General features: G+C 34.9%; 1 protein-coding gene across 1 annotated transcript; it reads left to right on the top strand.

Moving 5' to 3' along the window:
- Positions 1-15,082: 15,082 nt before the first annotated feature.
- On the top strand, positions 15,083-19,160 carry LOC120625796 (elongation of very long chain fatty acids protein 7-like). The gene is made up of 5 exons (XM_039893007.1): positions 15,083-15,161; positions 15,555-15,742; positions 16,851-16,925; positions 17,463-17,762; positions 18,941-19,160. The coding sequence occupies exons 1-5, from the start codon at positions 15,107-15,109 to the stop codon at positions 19,157-19,159; spliced, it is 837 nt and encodes a 278-aa protein (XP_039748941.1). The 5' UTR covers positions 15,083-15,106; the 3' UTR covers position 19,160.
- The last annotated feature ends 339 nt before the right edge of the window (positions 19,161-19,499 follow it).

Raw genomic sequence — 19,499 nt, 5'->3', positions numbered from 1 at the left:
CATACAGAATTCATTGTATGACAACAGCAGTCTTACACTGGTCGCCAAAATTTGTTCTTCGCCTATAAACTTTACTAACAAAAAACTAAAGAAGAATTGTAATAATAATTCTAAACAATATTTAATTGATGAGAAATTCATAATAGTTTGTAATTGAGTGAGTATAAGAAAATATGAACGATGGGTTCCAAGGATGGTGTCCTCGCACAGGTAAACGCAGCGTTGGTTGGCCCCTAACGAGGGGGACAGACGACATCAAACGAGTCGCTGGGAGCCGCTGGAAACAAGCGACCAGGACTGTGGGTTTTGGGACTCCCTACAAAAGACCTATGTCCAGCATATAAGCTACAACCGGTTGAAGAGATGATGACGATGATGAATATTGCAATTATACCGTAATTTATTTTTCCAGTTATGTATTAACTAATACAAAATGAAATTTAACTCAACTAAATTTCCGAAACAGTCAATGTGTTTTATACATTTAAGTTTACCTAAACGATACTGATTGACTATACCTGCCAACCCGTTTGGATCAAAAAAAATTCAATATTCATTTATTTCAAGTAGGCCTAATATAAGCACTTTTGAAACGTCAAGTCTGTCTGTGTGTAGTGACTCCACCACCGGTTCGGAAGGCAGATTATACCGAGAAGAAGCCGGCAAGAAACTCAGCAGTTGCTCTTTTCCAACATTAACAATTTACATTTTACAATTTAAAATTCATTTTTCTATCTTGCGAGAGATGAAAGCGGAGCCGGATGCTTCCAAGCAACCTTGTCATTAAGAAATTCATCAATTGTATAATAACCTCGCTGTAATAAATGTGTTTTAACACATTCTTTAAACTTATGCATTGGTAGGTCCAAAATTACCTTAATAACCTAATTACCTAATCCGAGCAGTATGGTGAATCTACGCTCTATAATTATTTCTTTTGAGAAACCTATGCCCAGCAGTGGGAATGTTAATTAGGCTGGTAATGAATGTACACGACACACCCAAGTATAGACGAGTTGTCAATTATTAGCGTCGCGTTTTAATAATCAGTACATGCCATTACAGGACTCTCATACGAAAATTGGGTCAATATGAGTGTTGTGTGAGAGGGGAATTTTCAATTAACTGAAAAATAAACGTCAAATCTGTATACCTACTCATGGTGACATGAAGTCTCTTGACATATTTATGGGCCTCTGAAATGTAATGAGTAGGGTGAGGTTAGTAGTCATGTGACCTTTAATTTAACTTTGTAGTTTAGTAGACGCTTTCGGACAATACTGAAGTCAAAGTCAAATATTATTCTTTATTCAAATAGGCACATATATGGCACTTTTGATGCGTACATTACATGTAAAATATAACAAAGAAGTGAGTTGATGGCGATAATTAAATTCGTCAACTTAAAACTAAAGCCGCGAGGGTTCCAAACGCGCCCTGGTCTAAGGAGAAGCCCACAACAAACTTAACCGGTAAGGCGAGGTAACGGCTGATGTACTTTATATTACATGCTATTTGTTTTCACAAACGCCATTGTGTTATTTAATAGGGTATTTCATTTTTCATCTGCACATTATTTTTCTGTTTTAGCCCGTCAATGATAGTCTATAACAGTCCACTGCAGACGGGTTTCATTATACAGTGTTCCTTCGTTACAACGATAACATCATTGTAAAGATACGCAAGCCGGTTTGCCAGTAATTGGGTTTACACTACAACTTTATGTTTCTCAATTTTGTAGTTCCTAAGCTAGTTTCAGTGTATAATCTGTTGGTGAACCTAATAAATAAATAAATCTCAGAAAATCGTAGTAGCAGTTACTATTAAAAAGTCACCGTTACAATTTCTAAACGTAAATCTCAATAGCATTCCTTACGTATTGCAAGGAACTCACGTCGTACGAACACATACACAAATGCACTTGTGTACGTAACGGGTGATTAAAAGCATTGAATTAATAAAGACGTGGATGCGGCCGACGTGATCAACGGACCTCGGTTTGCAGGTAGTGTGTGGCCATTCAATAAGAGGGAATCAATCTGCAAGAAATAAATCAAAATTTAAAAAAATCCCCACGTATAACATATATTAAGAAGTCAACAATAATAGGTACTTATTATAAAGCAATCAAATATATATTATCTATATAAATATTAATTCAAATAATTGGTTAAAGGTCCAAACGCACTTATTTGATAAACTAAACAAAATGCGTGTGAAGTCCACTTTACCGCACTTGACCAGCTTGGTGGACCAAGGGGTCCACCATGCTGATCAATTGCTACCTTGCTGGTCAAATGCTGTCAGCTCTTCTCATTCTGTAAGGTCCGTTAGTTTTCCCGAGATTTAAATGCCAAATTTCATAAAGATTCGAAGTAATAACGCAATTCATTTATTTCAATTCATTATAGAAATATTGTAAAATACATTAGCTATATATCACCATTTATCACAAATGAGCAAACAGACAGCATTTCGCATTTATAATAGTCGTATGGATTATTTCGCTGGTTTAATAGCCAAAGTCAGCAAGGCATAGATGTTATATTATCATAACACTGTTCGTTTCCGCAAAATGTATCCCTAACTTAACTGACTGTTACACTGTGTGACTATCTACACAGAGTTTTTGAAAAATATTATTTTAGCCTTTTTGTGAGGGAAACATGAATGAATGAGTATACCACAAAAATACATAATTTAGCGGCCTTTGCGATCCCTTCCAGGCAACCGATGGCGTTTAGAAACATGAATAAAATTTGTGCTGATTATTAAATTTCAATTTATTTATTTATATTTTTCATTTGTTAGCTAACGTGGGAATGGATTTAAAAAAATACTTATTTACTTGTAATGAATGAATGAATGAATGAATGATTGTAATATTTTCTTTTTGAAAGTTACTTGTTAGAAATAGAATTTTCGACAAAGCATTGCTTCTTTAGTTTTATAGGAGTCAGATACCGATTACAACGTTGACTAAAAACTCGATAAAAGATATTAATTTTCGGTTAGTTATTTCACACTTTAAAGTTTCATAATATAATTTATTTCAAGTAGACCTAATATAAGGACTTTTGAAACGTAATGTTTGTCTGTTTGTAGTGACTCTACCACCGGTTCGAAAGGCAGATTCTACCGTGAAGAAGCCGACAAGAAACTCAGCTGTTGCTCTTTTCCAACATCAACTATTTACATTTTACATTTTAACATTCATTCTTCTATCTTGTAAGAGATGAAAGCGGAGCCGGATGCTTCCAAGCAACCTCGTCATTTCGAAATTCATCAGTTGTATAGTAACCTTCACTGTAATAAATGTGTTTAAACATATTCTTTAAACAACAAAATTACCAGGTATAAAGTACCTAGCAATTCTTATAGCTTCCTCCGGCAAACCAGCATTTCCCTTAATTGCAATAAGTCAGCCCGGGTTTATCTCCGGCAACAGTTCACCCCGCACCCCCAAAGTGATAATTAACGTAATATCGTCTACCTAATTAATTCGCGACGCGCGCCGAATTCGTGCAGATAAGACTATTGCTTCAGTTAAATTCTAAGGTACCTACACATTTTAGATTTAGGCCGTGACTATACGGTTAGATCTGTATATCTAACTGATCTGTGTAGATCTGTGTAGCTTATTCATACTACCACTGAATAAGCTACTGTCACTGTTTTTGCCTATTTCAATCTGTACGTGTGACGCTAGAAAACCTGGAACCCTCGTAGCTTAAGGTTTAAGTCGGCGAACGAAGTTATCACCATGCCCTTACAATTATGTAAACATATTATATGTATGAACGCTTCGTAAGTGCCTGTGATAGGACTACATGAATTTGAATTTCCTATACAAGTGCCCACTTTCATTGCCACTTCAGCATGGCGACTCGTTCAGCTATGTCAGCAACTGGAGTTCTTCTAAGGATATCCTCATTTCTGATTTGATCTCGTAGGGATACTCATAGCTTTTTCCATCGCCCGCTGAGTGACTTATGAAGCCCATAGATCAGTTTACGTTTAGATCTGTAAGTCATCACCGGCAACACGCACAGTTAGAAGACTTTGGTCTTAAGGCACTGGTCAAATAAAATACATAAACTAAGTTAATTCCGCGGCGCAAGTTACTTCCAGTGTGTTTCGGCTCTAAGTTTACTTTAGAGGACAATTTTAGGCGTTACACAATAAAATGTACTGTTTTACGATTAACATAATTGTTTGGAAGGCATGCAATAAAGCGAATTAATGGACGCTTTTAAAATGGAGCTATTGCAAAACTTTCAATTTATTATATTAAAACACTAAACAGTTCTTGATTAGTTTAACGGCCGCTTGTCGCAGTGGGCAGCGACCCTGCTTGAGTCCAAGAGGTTCGGGGTCGATTCCCAAAGCTGGAAAATGTTTGTGTGGTTAACTTGAATGTTTTCCGTGTATTGGTGTTTATCTGTGTTTTATAAGTATTTATGTGAATTATTCATCAATCATCTTAGTATCCATAACACAAGCTACGCTTACTTTGGGGCTAGATGGCGATATGTGTCGTAGTATATATATTTATTTATATTTAATTAGAATAATAAGCTTAGTAAATCTTGAGAAAACGGTGGTGGGACGAATGATTAAAATTCTTTACTCATAGACATCACTCCTGCGACCACAGATCCATAATGATGATATTTCGATATTTAATAACAAAATATTAACTTTTGTAAAAAGAAAACCAAACAATACAACCATACAATCAGTCTCAGATTTCCTAATTTCCTAATAAAAACCTGGATAGGGGCCGATAATATAAAATGTCTCATTACCACATTGGCGCAGCGTTGAATGTCAAGTGGGAGGTACCGGGTTCGATGCCCAGCAGGGGGAATTATCATCTGAATTTTCTCTGGTCTAGTCAGTCTTTACACTAGCGGAAAATACTTACCGCAAAAGTTACTAAGCAGCTGCAGCAGCAGTCAAGGACTAGTAGCAAAACAAAAATAAAACATTTAAAAAACTATTGTTCGCGCAACCTAATACCTAATAAAAAAAATAATACTTTAACTTTGCTTATGTTCAAATAACCTTGACAGATAGCAACAGTTTTTTCCAAAGAACGTGTTTCGTTGTGATTTCCCAAAGGACATACCTACACTAACGAATTGATAGAGGTATCACGAAGGTTTGATGCGTATCATCTGTTTAATAAACTTCTTCTCTAATTACATTCCTTTCAGTTAAATATAAAATCTCCCCATAATAACCGTAAGGTTTTTTTCGGGATGAATAGTAGTATTCGAAGTTTATATACGCCAACTAACAAAATAGTAAGTCGGCGAATATATGATTAATAGTTTTTCTCTGGCCCCCTTATCCCATACATATATGTGTTTGTTTCTTTATCGTGACGCAGTTTCAAATTCACATTCAAAATTTCTTTATTCATGTAGGCCTATAACAGGCACTTATAAAACGTTCATACATATATGTTTACATTATTGTAAGGGGATGGTGATAAATTCGTTCGCCTAAAGCTACGAGAATTTCAAAAGCGCCCTGGCCCACAACAAACTTAGCCGGGTATTTTTTTTGTTTTCACCATCTCACAGTAAATTAATATTAAGCTATGAAGTTGGAGCAATTCACACCCAAGCTTTTATTATCGTTTAAGTAATCCTTAACATTACAATATGATTTTTCTGTAAGCTTACGTTTTATATAAACTTTGAACTTATTGAGAGACATCTGAAATTTCATTCATTCGGTAATTTAGTTAATTTTTAGATTTCGTTTCATCAAGTTTCTAATCACAATAATTCTTAAGAAGATTCACTTTATATTCAGCTTAATTTGCTATACTCCGCTAAAAACAGGAGAATCTGTATGGTCTAGATTCACTTTGAAAAGCCAATTAATCAGTTGCTCTCTTGCTGCATGAAAGAAAAAGAAAGTAGCAAATGCACGGTCGCGTCTGTAACATTGGTATGGATACGTTTTTACATGAGTTATAACACATCTAGCGGGACATATTTAATCCGTAAAAATGTGAAATGCGAAATACAGTGTGTTGTGGCGTTTACCTGTGATTTCCCCGAGGGCGGGAAACCGAATTGTTGTACCTACACGTGTAGCAACTACGTTTAGTGGTAAAATGGATACAAGAATTTTATATGAAGGTTCAGTTAAGTCGAATAAGGAAAACGAATTCCAAATGTATCTAAGGCGCTAAATGCTAAATGCCTTTAATTTGTTTATTTATAACTAGCGTATCCAGCCCGCTTCGCCGAGCTAGATTTTGCTTTATTTTATTTAAACAATAAACTTACATCATAAAATTTTTAATTTAAGACTCATAATATATTAAATCATTTATTTCTCTCCGTATTCATTCTTTTCTATTCTCTTTTCGAACGGGTGAAGATCATTATCTACACCCATGTACACCCAACAATAGAATATCATCATAGTAAATAAAAGCTGTATTTGACAGTTTGAGTCGTCACCAAACTTTACAGGATTATTCGCCAGGTCAATCCAGAGATTCCCTGAAAGTTTCATTGAAATCAGTCTAGCCGTTTCGGAGCCTATACGGAACCCACACACCTTCTCTTTTATATATATTGATATATGGACAACCACCAGTAGGTATATTTACCCTTACTATTTTCATTTTTGTAATGGGCCACACAGTAAACGTATTGTACGCATCAATAGTGCCATCTATGGGCCAACTTGAATAAAGTTATTTTTTACTTTGACTTGGACTTTAATATTGATGACTTAAAAATAATTAATGAAATGTTACTTATTAATACTTAATTAAAACTTACTAACTAATTTTGTTAGTTAAGTTTAAGTTTAAAATCGGGTTAAAATCAGATTAATTAGTAGAAAAAATATACTACTGTGACTCTTCTTCTTCTTTGGGTTAATGGTTTTTTGTCATGCCTGCACGGCACAGTTTATTTCGCCAATGTCGGGTGGGTAGCTTGAAGAAAACACAAAGGAGGGCGATCGGATTGTCTTGAGACTTTTTTAGATTCGCAAAGCAATAGCAGGGTTGCGTTTTAGTAATTGTTATTATCAAACAACACAATATATATATTTTTTTTAATTTTTGTTATAGACAAAATTTATATTATATGTTGTTATGCATAACATTTATGTAATCGACTAATGTATTTACAGTTTATACATCTTTATATATATATTTCTTGTGTGCGTGTGTATGTCACTGAACTCCTCCTAAACGGTCGGACCGATTTTAATGAATTTTTCGGTATGCGTTTGGGTGGCACCCTGGATGGTTTAGATTGACAAATCAGCCCGACAGATGGCGCTGGGGTCCGCTAGTTATATATAAATTGTTACGTTTAATGTATCTACATAAGAATTTAACATACGGACTAAACACAAGCATTAATAGACCTTGAACATTTATAGGACGAGGGATCTTGGAGGACTGTGACTTTTCGTCTAAATTGAACGTAACTGTTATGAAAAATGTCTAAGTCATATGTTTAATCACACACTTATTAAAGCAATCAGAAATTCGAGGTATAGAGAAACCTTTTCCTAATTTGGTACTGTTTTAGAAGTAGTAGAGATTTTACTGACAGAGCTCGTTCGGGAAAGACATGGTGGTAGCTTATTTCTTCTATATTGTATTCTTGCAATGCTGTGTTCCGGTTTGAATAAAGTTCAAACTGCCGGTTCTAGTTATCTAATATCTTTAAATGAGCAATTCTTGTATGTGTTTATTTATATATATATAATTGGAATCTCGGAATCGGCTCCAACGATTTTGATGAAATTTAGTATACAGGGGGTTTCGGGGGCGATCAATCAATCTAAATCGCATTTTTAGAAAATTACATTTTATTCTTGTTTTCCGGTAATAACCGATTTGGTACAGACGAAGTTGCACGGGTCAGCTAGTTATTAATACCAAGCCCGCATTCTGCATTTGAGCAGCGCTTTGGGTCTAAGCTTTTCCTTCTTTCCTATTACAGTATAGGCTTGTGTGTCTACATCAATACACTTAGGATGATGATAATAAACTTCTCCTTTTTGGAAGTTAGGTTATTCCCAATAATTTTACCCAACACTCTCCATTAATCGCCACTAAAACTAACACTACTAAAATGACTCTTACCATCATAACTCTACAGACATTCTCCTGTTTATAACTATCGTGAGAGCCTTTATAGTGACAAGCAATTTCAAAGTTTGTCATGGAAAAGTCAACCTTTGAGCCTTATAAAAAGGTTTAAATTATAGTTATGCAGGATGTTATGTTATGGCTGGGACACACCAAACGCGGTATATAAGACCAATCTGTAAAATACGCAAAAAAGTTACACTTTAAAAATCTTGTACCTAAGCAGTTAAGAAGTTCCACTTTTCTGGTGTTATTCGAAACTATTTTTTAAGTATTCTAATAAATTTAAACTGTATTAAACAATAAAGATTTATCTTCATCAAAAGCCTATAACAGTCCACTGCTGGACTAAAGGCCTCTCCCAACGGGAGGACCGAGGATTTACACACAATCACCACGCTGGGCGACGGGTTGGTCATCGCAGTAGATGGAGTGGCAGCAAATAGGACGCTGCTGCCCGTTCTCCGTTAAATTCCCTTAGTCACCTCGTACGACGCCTGCGGGATGAGGAGGAATGTTGATAATTGTATTCTTATCAGCTGCCGTCACCACACGGCAGCGACAGAATAACTAATCATATTTTTTTCGATAAAATAATCGCAAGTCGTAACTTTAAAAAGTTGAATGATTTATAAGTCGATGCTAAATATAGCATAACCTAAATAACATCGAAAAGTGTGAGGTAGTCGTTAACGCTCAGTGTGCCACAAGCTTTACCGTAATCACAGTTTCGCAATTCTGGGCACGTGTCTACTTGCGACAGAGGAAATAATGGGGGACGAAATAAGGGGATGACTCCTAATGACCGACGGCTTTAGGGAACTAGACCGTGGGAAAAATGACAACAGGTATGTTTTTTAAAAAGCAAAGCAAGGATTTACAATTCACTAGAGTGAAATTGCATTTAGTCCACGTAACCGTCCGGCGATACCTACCTTCTAAATGATATAGTACCTACGTTAAATACAACATTCATGGCTTAACTTCTTTGAGTACCTCTCATCTCTTTGTTACGAAGATGTGGAAAACCGTTTAAAGCGTATTATATAATTACTTGAAGCATATCTATTATTCGTATTATACACATTCACACTCTCACTCATTACACACAAACTCAACATAAACACACACATCACAATTCACACATCATACATCAGACAACACCCATTACACATCACACATCACAAATCACACATCACACATCACATACAAAATTAAAATGCAACTTACATCTTTTACGCAAATAACGGAAATTGTTATGGAAGAGCTGAGTCTTCTGATACAGGTGTAGTCTAAAAGAAGACATCTAAAAGAAGGTTCCAAACTTACAATCTTGTTAAAACTGTAAAATTATTTTTGATTTGATTTGATTTCAACTTTTTCTTGCCTATAACAGTCCAGTACTGCTGGACGCACGCCTCTCTCAAAGGAAGGGTTTACTTATAATCACCACGCTATGAAGACGTGATCGCAGTAGCTGCTAGTAGCACAGATAACGTTACTGTCCGTTCTATGTTGTGTTACCTTTGCCTTGAACGACACCCGCGGAAGTGAAGGACTAGTGACAACTGCATTCTAATTTACCGTCACCACGCGACATAATTTACCTTAGTAGGCATTAAGAATGTGAGAAAAATGCATTTCCCCCACGCTTTACTTTCTAAATAAGATTGCAGGGTAATCCTTTTTTTTTTATTCCACAACACGTTATCCCTTGGCTGCAATTTCACCTGGTGATAAGTAATGCAGTCTAAGATGGTAGCGGACTAACCTGTTAGGTTTCTACGCGACATCGCACCGGAACACTAAATCGCCTAGCGGCACGTCTCTTTCGGTAGGGACTAGCCACGGCCAAAGTCTCTCACCAGATCTGACCAGAGAAAATTCAGAAATTATTAATTCCCAAATTTGCCCTGCCGGGAATTGAAACCGAGAGCTCCTACTTTAAATTCACAGCGCGCACCGTTGCACCAGGGAGGTCGTCAAATAATATAGCGATAACAGACGTAATATATACTAGCTGTTACCCGCGTTCTTCGTCAGCGTCTTTTACATCTTTGTTCATTTTAGAGTCATGAAATTTTTTAATAACAGTTTTCGTCCACGTTGTGTAAGCAGTTGTATGGTGGTGCAATAGAGAAAAAAAATATATATATTTAACGCCATCTACAAGAAAAACAGTGTACTAAGGTAAACACCAGTTGGCATTCTCTGAGTTCGTTTCTATAGAGTATCACATTGTTTTCATAACAGACTGGTAGATGTAGTTTTTAAGATTGGATTAGAATTCACTTGGCAAAAACATAATATTTAATCGTATAAATAATTACGAGATTGCATCTCTTCCGATTTTTTAGTTGCATCCTTTTTAATCAGAACAAAACAATCTTTTTTTTGTATATTCGTTACGCGACTACTCCGCGTTAATAAATCGATTTAGATGATTCTTTTTTTGTTTGGTATGTTGAGATGATCCCATTATAATTTGGTGAAGGCCTATAGGAGGGATCATGGAAAAATTGAGGGAACTCTTCAAATATTACCTTGAGTATATTTTATTAAATGTGATTTGGGCATTTTCTTTTTCTTTTTATTGCGTCGTATGTTAGCTTAAATATATTAAACTGCAATCTCACCTGCTGACAAAAGATGGTGGACGATGGTAACATTAAAGTCACACAAAGGTACACTTCTTCGCGGGATCCTACCTCTTGGCACTTCTTTGTCGGTCGGATGGTAGCCACGGCCTCGGCCACGAAGCCTCCCAAAAGAAAATGGTCTTAGAATATAATTCTGCTGCCCATTCTGCTTTGTTTTGTAGTGTGCCAAATTAATGCAAGTTTCAATTACATAAAAACAAATGATTTACATACAAATGTATATAAGTGGACATGCTAGGTATATTGTCATTATAAATTATTCACGAAATGCACTTAAAGGTGAAAAAAGGTGTATATGTTACACGTAGAATATCCAAGTGATTTTTAAATGTTTTAGTATGGTGTCACTATGAGCGGAAAATTTGATTAACAGCCAATAATAATAATATATAATAATAATAAATGCGAAAGTTTTCCTGTTTGTTTATTCGTTTGTTATATATTGAAGACATTATCTTCATGAAGTTTGGCAGTCATGTATCTTAAACTCTGCAGATATGATAATATTTATCCTGGATATGCTACTGGTAAAAATACACGCGGGATAAAATAAATATCTTTCTTTTCGGATGTAGTTTATGACATATTTTTTAAAAATTGCATTATCCCGTTTCCATAATCATTTTCTTCTTACATTAAGTGTTGTCTGGAGGAGATCGCTTAAAGCGATGAGACCGCCTTTGCGCATTTTTATTTTTCTTGTATTTCTGTATTCAATATATTTGTATATTATCTTTATCCCTTAATTGTGTTCAATAAAGAATTATCTATCTATCTATCTATCTTTTCTTACCTACTTCGCTTGACCGCTTATCTTATCTTGGTGAAATTTAACATAGAAATGCATCCTAGACATGGCCATTTTATCCCGGGAAAATAAAGTGTCCCTACGGTATAAGAAACAATCAAAACAGCAAGAAACATCAACAGCTAGTTGTATAACAATATGATGGAAGCGGTGATAGCGCATTGGGTAGGAGCTCGACTTCACTTCAGGGGGTTTCGTTTCGAATCCAAGCACGCACCTCTAACTTTTATAAGTTATGTGCGTTTTAAGTTATCCAAGTATCATTTTCTTCAACGGTGAAGGAAAACACCGGAAAAGGAAACCTGCATGCTTGAGAGATCTACATAATGTTCTCAAAGGTGTGTGATGTCCACCAATTCGCACTGGACCAGCGTGGTGGACTATGCCCTTAACCATTTCTCATTGCTTTAGAAAACCCGTGCTCTGTAGTGACCTGATAATGTGCTGACGATGATGACGATGGTGGATTTTTGCCAAAAAATGCGAAAGGTTTTTCGTTAGTAAATTTTTTTTACATATAATCATAAAGTGTATAAAATAAACCATTACTAAGTGAAAACGGTAGGAATTTAGTCCAAATAAAATGCTTGGTAATTTAAAAAAAAGGACAACTTCGCTGAGCCGTTATGTATTAATCCAGCACCTTAAGACCCCATCAACCATCGGCTCTTCGAGCTATGTGCTCCGCTTATTGTCCCTTCAACTTCGTGAGCTGAGCTATGTCGGTAACTCTAGTTCTTCTAAGGATCTCCACATTTCTGACACTCCTAGCATAGCTCAGTGATTCAATCTTCGATCATCGATCTTAGTGGAAATGATGTCACGAACTTTCCCGAACTCAAAATTGGACCTACCTATCTTGATCGTATGTCCTGGGTATATGAATATTATCAGTAATAACAATGTTTAGTTCCATTAAGATTCCACTAATATACTATAACCGATCTAAACTAAACAAAGTATTAGCTAATAAATTCTTAGTGGTTTTCCATTAATACACTTACATTGTAAGTTGATTAACTATTGATTCTTGTTACTAAACGATTCAAGTGAGCTCTTAAGATCATTTTTATCAAGACAATTTTAATTTGAATAACTTAAGTAGTTTACTATCCTGTTTAGTATGTTTTATGTATTGCAGTTCATTATTAATTCTCTTTTAATTGTATTACATACGTTTTCTCAGAGCGTTCTGATATAGAAACTATATTAATACTACAGAAAAGAGCTGTGCGATCGATATATAAACTTAGATCACGCAAATCCCTTCGTACCAAATTTAAAGAAATAGGTATACTTACAGTAGCCTCGCAATATATTTATAATAATACTAGCTGTTGCCCGAGACGTCTGCGGTTCATTTTGTTTTTAAATTATTCAGTATCGCTAAATGAGTATAGTAGTTATATATATGTATAACATGTGACTGTCAATTAATAATAGACAAATAATTTGCAATAAAATAAAATTGCGACTATAATTAAAGATCTAAGCTATCCTATCTCTTAAGTTGGAGCAGACTGCTCACGGTGTGCCAATTAAATTTAAAATCGGTTAAGTAGTTTAGGAGTCCATCGCGGACAAACATCGTGACAGGAGATTTATATATATTAAGATTATCTTTATTACACAAAAGATAAGTAATGTAAAGTAAAGTATATAAACAAAAAGTCGTATAAACAGTCGACTAACTAGAAATGGACATATAATAGTGATATCTGCATATCGTCTGAGAAAATTACAGAAATCCTTTGTTGGGATGGGTATATGCTTTTATAACATGATACTGAAGGTTATATTCGATCTACCTTTACCTAAGTTTAAACAATATATTAAAACACATTTAATAGATCGTGGTTACTACACGATTGATGAATTCCTAAACGACAAGGCTGCTTGGAAGAAGGCCACTCCGCTCTCATCTCTCATAAAACAGAAAAATTCTAAAGATTATTAAACTTTAAAATGATGTTGGAAAAGAGTAATCTGCTGAGTTTCTTGCCGGCTCTTCTCAGTGGAATCTGCCTTCCGAACCGGTGGTGGATTCACTACAAACAGGCCTACTTGAAATAAATGAATTTTGAATTTGAATTTGCATATTTTTTAAATTATTTTACCATAACACGTACCGCGTGTTTATATCAATATTGCCTTAAGAACAATTAACAACGTTTATTTGACTCGTTTTGGTGTTAAGAGATGATTCAGTCTAAAATGTTAGCGAAATGACCTGCTAGTGGTACGGCAGTTAAATCCAACCTTACCCCCTTAGATAATATAACAGGCACATGAAGATTATATATACTAACATTTAAATAATACAACATTTTTTTTATATATATACTAACGCTTGACTGCAATCACACCTGATGGTAAGTTATGACGCAGTCTAAGAAGGGGCTTCCCTAGAAGCTGCCTATTCATTCTTAATTTGAAGGTACTCATATTATAGGTATGGGGAAAGACGGAAGATGGAAGTGCATTCCAGACCTTTGCAGTGCGTATTAGAAAGGAAGAAGCAAAGCGCTTCGTGTTGATGGAATGCCCTTTCGGTAGGGCCAAGTTCGATCCCCGGCACGCACCCTTAACTTTTCAGAGTAAAAGAAATTAAAATATCACTTGCTTTAATGGTGAAGGAAAACTTCGTGAGGAAACCTACATGCCTTAGTTTCCAGAGTGTTTTTAGTTTAAACTCTTTTTGCACAACCAAAAAAGAAAAGGCGGATCAAATGCTAAAGCATTTTCTATTAGCCAATTCGGAGGAACGAGAAAAACGCGTTTGGGTGGGAGGAAAAACTTCTTAAAGGCGTGTGAAGTTCACCAATCCGCACTTGACACTTTTACTTTTGACATTCATGATTCAAATTTTACTATTCAATAATTGTTGTTTCCTGTTATATTTGCATGTTATTCCTTGATGATTTTTCACGCAATGTTTGGCAAGTCATTGTAACCTATTTTTTTTTAAATATGTAACTGGTATTAAAAATTCAAAATTCATTTATTTCAAGTAGGCCTAATAAAAGCACTATTGAAACGTCAAGTCTGTCTGTGTGTAGTGACTCGACCATTCTATTCTGTTCTATTCTATTCTATTCCAAAAAAAACCTGGCTAAGTTTGTGGTGGGCTCTTCTAGCTTAGCCTTAGATTTAAGTTAACGAATGCAGTTATCACCATCACTAACATTACTGTTAACATGTTAAATGTATAAACGCTTTATAAGTGCCTGTGTGTTCATAAGGTCTATGAAAACGTTTTTGAACTTGAATTTTAAATTTGATTCTGAAAAGACCAGACCTATAGTGGGCCGATAATGTGTAGATATTGAAGACTGCTGGAAGAAATTTTAATGTGGAGCACAGTTAATTGTACCCTCTAGTAATGCAATCGCTTATACTATGGCCATACCTTTTGCATCGCACGGTATTTTATTAGGTACTTATAATTACTTATTTTCAGTTTCATTTTTCAGTTGCAGTTACTGAAACCCTAACATGGAGGAATTAGCGGACTTTAATAAAACAAATTCCCATTGGGATGAACACGAAAGTAAGTCAAATACCTATAATTATTTTTTATAGACATCGTTATTATCATTTTTTATTTTGTTAAGTTCGATGCCTTTGATCTAATTGTAAATGATGACAGATTGACAGAATGACATTTGAACAGCGTCGCGAAAGTGTAAAGAGGCTATGTACTACCGAGGCCAGTACCCATATTTATTAACCCATAATCTCCACGCTGGAGAAACGCTTTGGTGATCATAGTAAACGGTAGTAGTAGCACAGGAAACGCTGCTACCCGTACTCCGTTATATTCTCTTAATCGCCTCGTACGACACCCACCCAAAGAGGGGTGAAATGACAACTGCATTCTGGTCTGCCGTCACCATATGATTATCCAAAAACACGATACTACAAAAATATATTTTATTTTCAGAACTGATTCACGAATGGTTCATTATGCGTTCACCAATTCCTTTGGCAGCAATAATGAGCTGCTATTGGATATTTGTGTTGAAACTCGGACCAATGTACATGAAGAAGAAAGAACCTTTACACGTCAAGAAATATCTGGTCGCGTACAATATTTTCCAAGTTTTATTTTCCCTTTATACAACTTGTAAAGTAAGTGAAGGTAATTTTATATTTTCTATTCAGGCTCAGGTTTTTATTTTTGAAGTTATACGAGTACTTCTTATGGCGCGCTAGGGAAAAATGATGAGAGTTAATTTTACGATGCGCGCGCACACCGTCACAGAAAACCGACACCCTGAAGCTAGCTACAAGGTTCGACAGTGTGCACTTTCAATTGTCAAAGTCTGCAGACACATTCCGGTGATTTAAATTGATTCAACTGTACAAAAATCTCAAATTTGAATGTTGAGTGAAACTTGGTTGTCCGATAATGAGTCTATTAGTATCCCAAATTTAAAGTTTATTATGTCCATTTATTTAATTATGTAGAAATATTTCTTTTGTGATATTGAAATAAACTTTATTTAACTTAATAATGCGTTATAATAAAACTTAAAATGTATTAAATATCTTTTTTCTATTGTCGGTTTTTCTACAGACGCAAAATAAGGCGAAATAGAAAATTCTTGAAAAGATTTTTATCTTGTTACGCTAAAGAAGTATATAATCTAACGCGTGTACATAACACGCACACAGTTTTTTGTAATACTATATTAAATGAATAAAAACCAAATTATGTAGAGATGTTTACCAAAGTACGACATGTAGGATTCAGATTTTCGTAATTAAGAGTAATATATAATATATAATAAACGAGCTTTTTCTCAGGCTTGTAAGTTCGTTTGTCGTACTTGTTTACTGTCCTATGTAGATAAATATTCACAAAACGTATCTTAACGGATACCTACCTACATTTTAATACATTATTATTTATGTATGCCATATTTAAGCCAAGTCAACTCCCCCCGAAACCCCGATTTTGAAACATTCCTCATTGATGCTATGCTCCTTTTGGGTTAAGCGTCATGATATAATCCGCCCAGTGATGAGAGTTGTGCGTTGATAGATCAGACTGTCAGATCGTCAGTTAGTCAGTAAGTCAGTCAGTCAGTCAGTCACTTTTCTTATTATGAAGATTTACATAAGTCGCGATTCAAATCGGACAAGTAGTTCTGGAGATTGTCGCGTTCAAGTAAACAAACAAACTCTTCAGCTTTATTTATTAGTATAAGATTAAATGTAATAAAACATGTTTTAGGCACTATACGTTCTGCGAACGTATAGCCTTTTCCCGTCAATATGTCCAGGTGATCCCAAGGAATTAAGAATTTTGGTAAGAATTTTTATTTTTTCATTCCCACAGAAATAATTATATACAACCAAAATAAGCTGCTGATTGTGATGACGATGGTGGAAACAACTGTCTCTATAAAACAAAATAATATAAAATTCAAACAAATGTTAAGAAATGAAATTAAATAAACCTCTTGCTATTTTCCACAGAAAAGAGATTATAATTTCTAAGAGACATTTACGCTTTTTTAACAATGCATTTTACTACTTTATAAGCAGTGATACTCAAAATAAACAAACTTGATGGCAAGATAGATATGTTTTATTTTACCATACAGCCTTTCATAAGGGTATGAAAGGCGGGCAAGAAACTCAGGCAACTTTTAGTAAAACATTAAGGGTTTACAAACACTGCAATTTCTAGTGTGAAAAAAATCAAGTCACTTGGAATTGTTAGATACAAGCGGCACAAAACCTTGACGAGTGGTAATCCCTATAAAATACTGATTTCTCAATACTCAAATACTTTCTTTTACTGTATTATAATAACTTTGATACAGATGTTTATGTGTTTCAGCTAACAAGAGGTTGTTATATATACCTGATAGCGAAACTCTCCGAGCTGTTCGACACAATTTTCTTCGTTTTAAAGAAGAATAAACGTCAGATAACATTCCTACATGTTTACCATCACTCGATAACAATAATCATGGCGTGGATCGCGATTAAGATAGATTCTGTGAACCCGAGTGGGGCTTTCATAGTGGCTTTGAACGGGATTGTCCATATTGTTATGTACACTTATTACGGGCTATCGGCGTTTCCCAGCATGACGAAACATTTATGGTGGAAGAAGTATATTACCACCCTTCAACTGGTTAGTACCTCTGTGCACTTCTTTTTACCAAAAGTTTGGTTTAAAACAAACGTAAAGAAACTTCTATTCCATCAGCAGCAGAGTGAGGAAAGTTTCTACCTCCGGTCTAGTGGCGAATTATGCATTGTAATACTCTGATTTTATCTTCTCTTATCTGTGTTCCTATGTATATATATGCTACAATAAATAAATAATTATGCGAACAATTAATATACCTAAATATGCTTATACATAGGATATATATATATATATATATATATATATATACTCGTATATATTATTCTATTATATATATTGGCGGCCCACTGCGCCGGCAGCGACCCTGCTTTCTGAGTCCAAGGCCGTAGGTTCGATTCCCACAACTGGCAAATGTTTGTGTGATGAACATAAATGTTTTTTAATGTCTGGGTGCATATCTATATATATGTATGTAATTGATTAAAATATTCATCAGTCATCTTAGTACCCATAACACAAGCTACACTTACTTTTGGGATAGATGGCGATGTGTGTATTGTCGTAGTATATTTATTTATTTTTTCTATTCTTATACTGTTGATATTAACAACTTCTAAGTTCTATATCTATATTATTTATTGATATCCGTCCGCGTCTCCGTATGGTTCCACGGAAGACTTGCGCTGCGGCTTTGGTCCCTCCAAAGGCGTACTAAATGGTGATTGAAGATCAATTTGGGTCCATACACATTTTTCTCTCCTTTCTCTTTGTTCATTTCAAAATGTGCTTTATTTCTGGGGTTCCTAAATAAACACTTATAAATAAACTTTTTTTTCTTTCTTTCTTTTTCTTGGCTTGTGTTTGGTAAAAACTTGTAATGATTCTTGACGTTGGTAAGTACCTCTATGAACTTCCTTTTTTGGGCTTATCTTTGATGGAAATTTGAAGTATGATGTAGCCGATCTTAGACTGCATCGTGATTATCCACCAGGTGAGATTGCAGTCGAGGGCTTACTTGTATTGGTATAAAAAAAAAGCTTGCGTAAACGTGCGATTCGTATGATATACTCGTAATAACTACTCAAGCAAACCTTTTGTCACCCCTCTATTCTGCCGAGCAAAATAACAAAACAAAATGGTCAAGCCATTTTTTAGTCTTTAAGAGATAGCGTATACAGAGAAAAAGATAAATATTGTATTACATGAATTTTTCTTTTCAGGTTCAATTTTGTGTGATTATATTACACCATTTCGTGTCATACAAGATTGCAAGATGCAACGAGTTTAATATTATCTTTGTGGCGGTCATCTTTCATTTGTTCCTGTTTGTGTACCTGTTCTTGAACTTTTATATAAAAACATATACAAATAGACAAAAAACATCTTATATAGGAAGTAAAGCTAAATGTAATGATAGTAAAAAAATAAAACAAAACTGAAGTTCTGTTGTTTCATTAAACGTATCTACGCCATAATCATTAATTTATTGCCTTAAATAGGTTTTTATTTTCTATAATGTTTTGAAATCGGTTTCGAGCAAAATATAAACAATACGAGGCAACGACTCCAAAATAGAGAAAATATTTTTCATTATCTTTTTAGCTCTTTCTGCCTCTATGATTTTATCTGTGAAACCGAAAACCTAATAGTTTTTGAGTAAACCACTGCCATAGTTTTTACTCAAATAAATAATATCACATGCAAAATAAATTAAAATCATGTGACTCCTGTCACTTTATTAGTTACGCGTCGCGTAGCACAGGTACTGTGCGCGTGTCG

This window comes from Pararge aegeria, chromosome 8, assembly GCF_905163445.1.
Source record: "Pararge aegeria chromosome 8, ilParAegt1.1, whole genome shotgun sequence".
NCBI classification, from domain to species: Eukaryota; Metazoa; Arthropoda; class Insecta; order Lepidoptera; family Nymphalidae; genus Pararge; species Pararge aegeria.
This window is presented reverse-complemented; position numbering and strand designations above follow the sequence as displayed.